Raw genomic sequence first — 12,511 nt, 5'->3', positions numbered from 1 at the left:
AAACCACCGACACCACCTTGTATTCGTCACCGTCTCATCTATCGCCACGTGTAACCCATTTATCAGTCAAGGGCGGGGTGATTAGAATATAACCATCAAACCGCGTTGTTCTCCTCTTCATCATCCCAAACAACCTCACCCATCCTACTCTTCACACTTCCCGTAATCACGTTACTCACTTCATCTCATCCATTTTTTTTTGCCACTCTTCTTTTTCTAACGCTCATAAACTTTCGCATACTATTACCTAAAAACTTGTTTTTATCTATTTTCATTTCAAATACATATTCAAAATAATTAAATAGTAATTTAATATATTAAATAAATCAAATGATAATTGCAAAAGAGATCAAGCAATACAAGCAAACGAAGATAATGGTAAAAAAAAAATAATATCAAAATCATATAATTATCATATATCACATTTCATACATCATTAAACAAATATCTTAATCATGAATTTAGACCTAACCATTCGATTATAAATATAAATGTTGAGGCTAGTCATGCACGTGACATTTATTGTTTCGCAGAGTCATCACTAATAAGTTTCATCCTACCACATAAAAGGTTAGTCTGTTTCGCATCTTAGGCCATACTGGAGCACCTAGACTAGGATCTCCTCCTACTCCCACCACATGCATCACTTCTTTTTAATTAAGAATGAATAATCATTAAAGTGTCAGCATAACCTCAAAAACTGAACTTCCTATATTCATACACAACTTGGAACATCCACTTAGAATTTCTTCTTAGAAACTCTCATTCAATCTCACATTGATACATACCTTAACATCATTCATAATATTTATTAACATTTAATAAAACATATTAAACAAGTCATAAAGTATCTATCCACTAGTGCAAAATTTGCCTTTCACGTCACCCAATAGATGTCCGTCCACGAAAACACCAACATAAATAATTGACCGATGACATTTTCGTAAATAAGTTTGACTGTAAACGTCCGTTGTGGAGGGGCCCCGACGTGTATAATATTATAGACGTCGGGGCCACTCCAACGGACGTTTAAGAGGCTGAAGCAATTAACTCTTCAACTATCCCGTCAGCCTCTTAAATGTCCGTTGTGGAGGGGCCCCTCAAAAAAAATTCTTAAGGTGGATGTACCCAGTTGAAAGATACATGAAGATCTTAAAGGGATATGTCAAGAATCAGTATAGACCAGAAGCTTCAATCATAGAGCGATACATTGCAGAGGAAGCCATTGAATTTTGTTCAAGTTATATGCCATCTTGTGAACCAGTGGGTCTTCCCAAGAGCAGACATGAAGGAAAATGTGAAGGTAAGGGTGTTCGAGGTGTAAGAATTCAAAGTGTTAGCAGAAAAGAAGCTGACCAGGCTCATTTGTACGTCTTAAACAACACTGTTGATGTGATTCCTTACATTTCTGACCACGTTAATGAAATAAAGGCAACAAACCCAAGAATGAGTGAAAAATGGCATCTTAGTGAACATGTGAAAACCTTCTTACAATGGTTTAAGAAAAAGATTTATGCGACTCCACATGTTTCTGAAAGTTTATTGAGGTTATCTCGTGGACCGAACGCAGATGTCATTACATATGGTGGGTACTATATAAACAATATTTCTTTTGAGACAAAGGTAGAAGATGACAAAAGTAGAGTTCAAAATAGTGGCGTCACACTACAAGCTAAGGTTGTCCACTTTGCTAGTTCTAAAGAAAAAAATCCAATCACAGCATCCATGAGTTATTTTGGAATAATACAAGAAATATGGGAAGTTGATTATGTCACTTTTAGAGTCCCAGTTTTCAAGTGTAAATGGGTTGATATAAATTATGGTGTCATGACAGATGACTTTGGTTTCACATTGGTAGACTTGAACAAGATGAATTACACTGATGAACCATTTATCATGGCTAGTCAAGCAAGACAAATATTTTACGTAAATGATCCAGCGAATAAAAAATGGTCAGTGGTTTTATAAGGAAAAAACATGCATGGACATGATGATGACGATTCTCTTCATATACTTGAGACAACATCTGTTGCATCTATACCCATTGAAGACCCAGTTGATGACGTTGTCGATGTCATCCAAGCAATTCGTAGTGATCACAATGAAGGGATTTGGGAGAAAACAATATCTTAATAGGTTGTGATATTTTTTGTATTGACTTTATATTTATGTTCATCATAATTGAATTATTACTAACATTGTACAATTTTTCAGGTATGTTGGCCTTAGACTCAGGATCAGGACAGACTAGAAGTCGTCGAGGCATCACACGATTGGCAGATGTGACATCCGGACGCGTTGATGGGCAGAGGAGACATGTTAACATTGACCCCATATCAGGTTAGGCATCAGGGCTAAATGCTGATAGGTTTAGGAGTTATCTGGGTAAGTTAGCAAAAAGCCATGTCTCTATCCTTCATGCAACTTGGGATGACGTCCCAGAGGTCGACAAGAACCTCTTATGGCAAGATATTCAGGTATGTTTACTTACAACACTGTTGATATACTTATTTCTTTAATCTTTTCAAATCAATAACATGTGTTTTGTTTTAAACAGCAACATTATGATATTCCAAACACAATACAAATTAGAAAGAAAGTGTTAGCGCATATAGCGATAAGATGGAGGGATTTGAAGACAAGGCTGACACGACTATATGTCTTTGGAGACAGACAACATGAAAATTCATGTCAGCAATATACCTTCACAGAGGAGGAGTGGATACAGTTTCATGCATCTAGAGAATCTGAGGAATGGAAAGTTTATTTCTTAACATCTGAAAAGTCTTTCATTGAGTTCTTTTGATTTTACACTTATTTATATACATGGTTTCACAGGGTAAAAGGTTAGCAGCCCAAGAAAGACAACGGCTAAACGATGCACCACACTTGTTATCACGAGGTGGTTATGCAAAACTGGAAAAAAAATTAGAAAGTCTAGAGCGGATGCCTTGGGACTTGAGTCGTCGAACTTAGCACCTGAACCTGCTAAGTACGAGCTGTGGAAGGCTGCTCAGACTAAATCTGATGGGAACATGACATCTTCCTCAGCTGCCTTGATCTCACAAAGAATTGTAAGTTCAAATTCTAAACATTGTTTGATTGTGTATCTATCACAACATGTCTTCTAAGTAACTTGGTTTTTTTATGTGCATGATGAGTTGGTTGAGCAGCAGACTCAGGGAACATTTGTTGGCCAAGGTAGGGACGACATTCTAACAACGGCCATTGGAAAGCCGAGCACCCATGACGTGTACGTGGAGTTCCTGGGACGATTGGTCTTCGTGACTACTTTGGCCCTACACAGAAAACCACTCAATCAATGAGTCAGGAGGCACTAAGGCAGTTGGATCTTCAATGGGAGGAAAGACTCAACCAAAGCATGAGATCAATGGAGCAACGATTCATGAAGCAGCTACAAGAACAAAAAGAAATACAAAGAGCACTTGAAGAGAAGCTGCATTCCATGACGCAGGGCAACACGGGGCCCGCTGAAACTCCCACACCACCTCGTGTCAGCACTAGAGGATCATGCTCTGCTGTAGAACCTAATCAGTATAGCGGTCAATATGAGTTGTTAGTTGATGGGGATCCCCCACGCATTGTGGCTGTCAGACGAGTGCTTGAGGGAGGGCAGACTATTCATGGTGTTCTCATATTACCCCACCACGTGTGTGTGACGATTGACGAGATTCGAGATCCCCAGGCTCAAGTGCTTGTACCCACTCCAGAAATTAATTTTGTGGGGGAGGCCAAATAAGGATCCAATTTTTATAAGCCGGCCTTAGAGCATTGATCATGTCACACATCGCTACTCCACAGGTATAATGTCTTTGTTATTAGTATTTTTTACGTTAAGTTAAAAATATTGTTGATAACTCTTGATGAAATTCTTATCTTCAGTTCACACGTCCTCAGAAGCAGTCGATTCATGATTAAGTCATACATGAAGATGATGACATGGCTGAAGCGGAGGATGATCCTTATCAAAGCTAATGACAAGATTACCCAGGTTGAAGAGAGCACCATTAGAACTATACTAGGATTTGAGAGTATTTGGTCTGCCCCCATGTGCCAGTATATATCACATTGCCTGATGCATTGGAGGTGATTGGGGGAGACAGGATGTTGAATATTTCCATCATTCAACTGTGGTGCATGTAAGATAGTTAATTTTATCTTCCATATTTCTTTTGTTTGATTCCTATAGTTTCTAACAACTTAACTTTGTTGTTTTAGGTACATGGACACAATCGTTGTAGACCAAGGTCGGTCTTCCATGTACGAATTGTTGAACCTCAGACCATTCAACCTTCTGGTAACACACTTGAAAACAGAAAACATTATTTGCAAACATGGATGGATGAGTCAAAAAGAGACGTATACCTTGTGCCATACATTGATGGGTAAGTGTTGTTATATGTAAAAGTTCATTATTAAAGTTTCCTTAATTACTTAGTTAAATAACTTTTGTCCTTCATGATAGGTTCGCACTGGCAACTGATGGTCATCATTCCCAAACAATGTAAAATTATATGGTTTTGTTCGTTGCACAGGAAGATGAAAAATGACTTGAGAACCATGCTTCAAGGGTAAGTGTTTCTCCAAAAATGACTTTGAATTTGATGTTCACCTTAAACTTTTATGATAAATATAGTTATGATAATTTTACTTTGTGTTTTCAATTTGTACAGAGTTATTGGTAAATCTCGGGGTCAACTAGTTCAAATTTTATATCCAAAGGTTGTAAGTCATTTATAGTTGTAATTCATTTTCTGTTATTGAATGATCTAAATTCTGGACTATTTAGTTTGTCATTTTAGTGTAACCAGCAACAGGATTCATGGGAATGTGGCTTCTATGTCATGTGTTGGATTAAGACCATCATTTGAGCTGTGATTACAGATGACTGGAATGAGGTAATGATGCATACCTTGAATACATTACAAATCAAATTCATCTTTAAACATATATGAAACCATAATGAATCCTTCTTCAATTTTGCAGGCTTCAAGAGTACATCTCCTATACCAGAGGACGCAATTAGGCAGATAAGGCAGGAGTGGACAACTTATCTTCTGCAAAGATGGAGTTAGGAACAATTTTATTTGTTGTTGAACATTGCTTAGTTTTAGTTTAAGTTTATATATTGATAGTTTTGGTATTGGATTATTTTGTACATTAAGTAGAACTTTCTTTATATGAAACGCATATATACTATACTATATTGTTCTAGGACAATTTTCTGCTTTTCAGGTGTGGTTTTAATGCAAAAATAAATTGATTTAAAAAAAAAACGCCAGTAGACGTCGGTTAGTGCACTAACGGACGTCTATAGACGTCTGGCAGTGCACAAACCGACGTCCAAACCCCTGATCCCTAAACAACCCGTTCAGGCATGTAGACGTCCGTGGTGGCTTCATCGGACGTCTATATAGACGTCGGGCATGACACAACGGACGTCTATATAGACGTCGGGCCTGACACACCAGACGTCTATATAGACGTCGGGCCTGACACAACGGACGTCTATATAGACGTCGGGCCTGACACAACGGACGTCTGACTAACGTCACCCACAAAGACGTCGGGTACAGGTCGGACGTCAAAAAGCCAAAAGAACAGACGTCTAAAGCCCTTTCTGCACTAGTGATCAACCCTTAAAAGAAACCACAAAAGCTAAGGAATGAAATAACAAAGAGTGAAAGCAAAAGCGCTGGTGCTGAGCAGCACATTCTCTCCACTTAACGCATAGACTTCTGCTAAGCGCCATACCCAAAGAGAAAAGACCTTTAATTTGACCTTGGTTGCTCTCCATACTTATCTAAATGATCAAAATGACATCTTAGACAATGATTTAAAAACATGTCTATAACTCAAATTAGATAACCTAAGCCAACTTGACTACAAATTACCTAAACTCACTTTTACATTTTCTAATAGATAAATGAATAATATAGGGATCTAAACCAGTTAAAAATGACCTAACAACTAACCCCAAACATTCTATTTCAGACCTATTACATTAAAATTTCACTAGTCAAAACCACTTAAATGAACCAAAAACCATACAAAGACATACTCTACTAACAACCACTAAATTCTACATCAAATTTCTCAAAATTCAAACAAGTTTTAAATAACCTTAGGACAGACCTAAAAACTCAGTTCAACCCATTAAGCCCTTCAAAATCTCACCTATCAACACCTTTAAACCAAAACTACTTATAACTCAACCTAATTTCCACTTCTAAGCAACACTTCAATCGTATACATTTAAAATTCACAACACCAACACTCACAAGACTAATCAAGTCTAAAATAACATCATCCAAGGCATCAAGCATCAAATAGCTAATTACACTCATTCAAATGAAATTAACACTAACAAGATATTTCAATTACAACTAATTCAACATAACATACTCACAACCACCAAACATCCATATCAAATAAAATTAAAGAAAGATCATTAGTTTCCCTTACATGATTAGGAAAACTACCACGACTCTATACGGCGTATTACCCTGACTCGGGTGAAGGAACTCTAAAAACGCCTACAAACCATAAAGTCGTGATAAAAGAAAGTCCTTAGGACCTCTGGTAACCAAGGAGCTAGAAAAAGAGAGTAGATGACACATGCGGAGAAACTTATATGTATATGCCTTAAATTAAGGCTTAGAGAAAAATGAGTAGAAACTTACTTGCTCTATAAGAAAAACTGGTGGGTAGATAATGAATAACTCAGTGTCGTGATCTCTCACTTCCTGATCGTCAAACACATGAATAAATATTCATAAATCTTAAAGAGAAAAGTAAGAAAAACTCAAAGAATGAATTTTAAAGAGATAATGAGTGTTTTAAATAGTGAACGTTTTAGATAATGAGATGTTTTTATGAACTTTTATTTATATTATTGAATTATTTTAACATTAAAATACTTGATCTCTTTATTTTAAAATATTTATTTATAATTCTCTATTTTCTAAATTCTTATTTAATATATTACACAACTACAATACTTTTAATTATTATTAATACTATTTAATCATAATTAACTTATGAAATAATATTGTGATAAATTAAGAAAATAAAATACACCCATGAATGGTGTTTTTTACACCAATGACTGCTAAGGTTAAACTTAGCTAATAATATTGTTAAAAAAGCTACACTATCGTTGGATGATAATATTAGTAAGCTTAACTTGGATAGTGGTTCATGGTTAAATGGTAACATACATTTGTTTTATAATATCTTGATATATAAGATTTACTTAGAATTACTTATAAAATGAAAGTATCTTGTTTTTTTGTAAAATAAAAAATAAGCAGGTCGAACAACTAAAAAAAGGATTGGACGTGACAGTGTTTTTATTTTTGCATGTGGAAAGCAAATGGATTACCGGGGAGTGGCAGTATCATAAAGGCAAAACCGGTTTAATCAGTTTCCTGAAGGTGGAGTGGCTGCAGCGGATAAAAGCAGCATTTAGAGGCATATATATAACCCTCCCTGGCTTGGTTCCTCTCTCACTGAACTCGCACAGGAAGAGAAAGAGAAAGACAGAGAAATCGTTGGGTGAGTGAAAATGGAGTTGTTCTTCTACGCGGTGTTTGGTGGTTTGGCCGCGGTTGTGGCAGCTCTGGAACTGAGCAAGAGCAACAAAGACCGAATCAACACATCTTCAGCATTCAATTCCTTCAAGAACAACTACCTTCTTGTCTATTCCCTCATGATGGGTACAGATCTCTCTCCATCTCTTTAGATCTCGCTCGATCTCTTCCTTCGCTTCTCTCATTCCGCTTGATCTGCCTCTTCCTTCTTTCATTTCTCTATTCCAATACCTTCAATGCTCGCCCTATTATTTTGTTTTTTTCTCTCGCCATAATTTTCCTTTTATTTTTTCGTCACGGAATATTAATTATCACCGAAATTATAATTGAATCAAGGACGCCATTGTTTGTTTGTTATTACCTTGCGTCCTGTTATTTGTGAAATTGATTGTAGCGAGAAATCGAAAGCGTTTCAGGCGGATCCTGACGATTAGAGTCTCTGATTGTAGTGACGTGTCAGTTCTGGAAATTGTGATTTCTTTTTCTTTTTTCTTTCTTTTTTTTTTGTTAATAGTGCATTTCTACACTGTGCATTGCATTACACTTTGTGTTTTACTCCGCTCGTTGTCTTATTTAAACTTGGCTTTCTGATTGGAATGATGTTAGATGAGATGGTATTTAAAAGGACATTTTAATTTAGTTAAGTTGTCTATCTCTTAAAGTGGTTGATTTATTGAATTTATTTTAGTTTATATGTTTGCTGATCTTAATTACGTTTTTTCGTCATTGAGACTGAGGAGAATGGTTTTGGTGATTGGGAAATTGAAAATGCACAAATCTGAAATTTATTATCAGAGGTAGCTCTCTTTGTCGGTTGTTTGTGTATGACTGCAACTTCTACATGTGATCGTGCTATTTTTTAAAATATCAAGTTGGGATTGGAGTTGCTTGTTTTAGTTTTATGGAAATCTAATGGGTTGCCGTTTCTATGGTTAAAGCTGGAGATTGGCTACAAGGTCCATATGTGTACTACCTTTATAGTACATATGGATATGGGAAAGGTGAGATCGGACAACTCTTCATTGCTGGTTTTGGGTCTTCCATGCTCTTTGGAACAATTGTTGGATCTCTGGCTGACAAACAGTGAGATGACTTTTCTGTTTATTATTATATCTTGCTGCGCACCTGTCATAGATTTTTTTTCAGTGTCTCATGCATCTTATCCTGAAATCAGAGGCCGAAAGAGGGCTTGTGTGACTTACTGCATAACCTACATTTTGAGCTGCATCACCAAGCATTCTCCTCAATACAAGGTCCTGATGTTGGGTCGTATTTTGGGAGGCATTGCTACTTCACTTCTGTTTTCAGCATTTGAATCGTGGCTTGTTGCTGAGCACTTCAAGGTGAGGAATAAATAATTGTTTGATTTAAAGCTTATATGCTCTATACTAAGAATATTTTCTCGGGAGATATTGATATAAGACATTGAGAAAGTGCACTTCACTACTGCCTTCATATATGGTTTTAGATTTATGTCTATTTGCAGGGTGTATCTGACTTGAATTATACAATGTAATTGAACTGCCACGGGCTCAAGAGCCGGGTTTATGTCCTCGTAATGATAATTTAGCTCGATTATTTTGGACTGTAATTCCAAATTGGGCTAGTCTTGTATGTAGTTGCATGACTTCTTAAGATGTTACTCTTTAAGAGTCTAAACACTACTCAAAATTTTGCACCTAAAAATTTCAAAAGTAGTTAGAAAAGTGTATCGTTATGTCTATGTTTAGAGTAAGTGTCTTGGTTCAGTAAATCATGTAAATATATCAATAGAGAAAATTGCATTTTGGTATTTGGATTCATTAAATGGATATTAAATTAAGTTCACGGTGTATACTTGAGATAGTTTTCAGCATACGCTTCTCGTTAATATGGTTTTTTTTTTGTCTTGACATCCATTTTGTTACGTTGTGTATTTATGATTCTGAATGTTCTCTGTTTTTTTTAACTTTAATTTGTCAGAGGGGCTTTGACCAACAATGGCTATCATTAACATTCTCAAAGGCTATATTTCTTGGAAATGGCCTTGTTGCTATTTTGTCTGGTCTGTTTGGAAACGTCCTTGTTGATACATTGGCTCTTGGACCTGTGGCCCCCTTTGATGCTGCTTCATGTTTTCTTGCTATTGGTATGGCCATCATACTATCTTCATGGACGGAAAATTTTGGGGATCCTTCCGAGAGCAAGGACTTGCTTACCCAATTCAGGGGTGCTGCTGTTGCCATTGCTTCAGGTAGATTCCTTACCTTCATTTATTTTCTCGTTGTTTTTATGCAATGGTTTGATACAGTAAAGTTGAACTCCGAAACTCTTTACCCGTCATATTAATCTATATATCAGTTTACATGTAAAAAACTTGTACTTCATTGTAACCAATAGTAGCTGTAAACTTTTTCTCCAAACTATATAATAGGTGTTATTTAAGCTCCCTTAAATGAAACTGATCCAGCAAAGTGATACTTTCGTATTTCTTATTCTGTTATTATTTATTTTATTCAACTCATCTTGTATTCTTTGTTCTCAGATGAAAAAATTGCCTTGCTGGGTGCCATACAGTCTCTCTTTGAAGGTTCAATGTACACCTTTGTGTTTCTATGGACTCCTGCATTGAGCCCAAACGATGAAGAGATTCCCCATGGTTTTATTTTTGCAACTTTCATGTTGGCTTCAATGTTGGGAAGCTCACTTGCATCCAGGTTGATGGCCCGGTCTGCACTCCGAGTAGAGAGCTATATGCAAATTGTTTTTGCAGTTTCTTCTGCTGCTCTGATGCTCCCAATTTTGACCACTGTATGCTATTCTTCCAATATACTCCTCTCATTCCCCTAGTATTCTGATTAACATCTCACACCATTTTTCTATATATTGTCTTTGTTATTGTGTAACAGTTCTTGGTAGTTCCTACTGGGGTGAAAGGTGGAAACATCTCATTCACTGGCTGCATTCAACTTCTTGGCTTCTGTGCTTTTGAGAGTTGTGTTGGCATATTCTGGCCATCCATTATGAAGATGAGATCTCAATACATTCCCGAGGAGGCCAGGAGCACCATCATGAACTTTTTCCGCATTCCTCTGAACATTTTTGTGTGTGTCGTGCTGTACAATGTATGTTACACAATCTTCTACTTTAATACAATGCGTTATCTTAATAGTATCATAATTTTTTATTTGTTTTTGACTGATTGTGTATTTTCTCTGTGCAGGTTGATGCATTCCCCATCACTGTTATGTTTGGCATGTGCTCAATTTTCCTTTTGGTGGCTTGCATCTTGCAAAGGCGACTGATGGCGATTTCAGATAAGCCAAGTAAGACCCTTACACAAATTATCAATTATCTGCTGCTTAAGTTGATTTAGAAATAGGATTGGGATGGGCAGAAACCTTATTTAAACTAATTGGTTGTGTTTTAAATTTATCCCATCTGGGAACTACTGGTATAGCTTTGGTTTATTATTCCTTCCTAAGGTTGTTCTTGTAGTCTCTGACAGTTCAGCAAAGCCAAACAATTTCTCGGCTGTAAGATGTGATATTGATTCCTATTTTGGTTAACTTGGGAAGCTTCTTTTATCTGGAAAAGGATTAATTCACGTGCTATCCCTCCTTTTCTTTTATAGAATCCAATACTAGAGCTGTGTGTCATTTGGCATGACCCTATAAAAATAAACGTTCTTACTTTTGCTGGGATTATTTTTGTTTGAAACAGAAGCAACAGATTGGCAACTGAAGGATAGGGACGGCGAGTCTGAACCATTGAACATTTAACTGGTTTTTGCCCGAGTTTTGCGAAGTCACTGAACTTAAGCTACGTGAGTCTTACTAATGCATTTTTCTGTCTACGACTGTGTACGATGCAATCTGAGTGAAGGTAAAACTGATGCTCACAAAGAGAAGAAATTGAAGCAAAAAGCAGAAAAGGACAAGAGGAGCAATTTTTTAAGTGTTTTTAGTATAAATATCGTAGTGCATTAGATTTCTATTGGCTATTATTACTTAAGGAGAAATCTCCGTTTTGGTAGTTCTGATGGTATTCTTTTGGGGGGCAGTATCTAAGTTTGTCCCGTTGGGAATAGTATATATGCCATACTATTTCTTTCTATATCTTTTTATTTTGTAATGAAAAATCGCACTCCATTCAATAATGCATCTCCTTTTATCTTCCCTTACCAACGCCTACAACTATCACCATTATGCGCACCATTTTAAAGATGTAATGACAAAGGTCAAAAGGCAAAAATATCTCTGAAAGTATTATTATACCGAAAGTTTCTTTTCTATAAGGAAAGAAGGTTACCACACCATAACAAGTCAGAAAAACAAAATGTAACAAACCTTTTTTTTCCCTCTCATTTACATAATTATTTCTACCTCACACATAATCTTTTTATATGGAAATTGACTCTTCTCATAATTATACCTGTACATTTCTCCTTAAGACTGAAATCAAGATAAGTGTTTTGCACGTAAGAAAGATCCTTCCAAGTAGCATGTTGATTAATATTGTTCTAATGTACCAAAATCTGAGAAATATGTTGGCTGCGTGCAAATTCTCATGCTGTTGTAATATAAGATCCCCTTTCGAAAAAGTGAAATATATGATTTTTTTATGAACATCGTGGCAAGGTTTCAACTACGACACATGAAAAACAGGATAAATTTGAGTAGTTGAAGGCAACAACATCTTGTAAGCCACCAGACCAATACATTGGATAATAGGGAAAAAACCAAAGTATCACATACTCAATTTCGAAGTTTGTCTATAAGGTTGGAGCTTAACCAACATCATATCTCTCACTTTGAATTTCATATGACGTCTCCTCTTATTTGTTTGGTTCTTCATATACTGTTGTTGGGCTTTATGCAAATTGTCTTTTAATTGATGTAGAACATCATCACGTTGTT

At 36.3% G+C, this 12,511-nt stretch overlaps 1 protein-coding gene across 1 annotated transcript; it reads left to right on the top strand.

Moving 5' to 3' along the window:
• Positions 1-7,532: 7,532 nt before the first annotated feature.
• Positions 7,533-11,710, top strand: LOC124820968 (uncharacterized). The gene is made up of 8 exons (XM_088099746.1): positions 7,533-7,739; positions 8,552-8,696; positions 8,788-8,956; positions 9,576-9,846; positions 10,138-10,403; positions 10,502-10,717; positions 10,816-10,918; positions 11,316-11,710. Exons 1-8 carry the CDS (start codon positions 7,589-7,591, stop codon positions 11,372-11,374), a joined length of 1,380 nt encoding a protein of 459 aa, XP_087955872.1. The 5' UTR covers positions 7,533-7,588; the 3' UTR covers positions 11,375-11,710.
• Positions 11,711-12,511: the final 801 nt, after the last annotated feature.

Source organism: Vigna umbellata, chromosome 9, assembly GCF_029865625.1.
Source record: "Vigna umbellata cultivar VRB3 chromosome 9, Vumbellata_1.0, whole genome shotgun sequence".
NCBI lineage: Eukaryota > Viridiplantae > Streptophyta > Magnoliopsida > Fabales > Fabaceae > Vigna > Vigna umbellata.
Note: the sequence above shows the minus strand (reverse complement) of the source record. Positions and strands in the feature narration are given on the sequence as shown.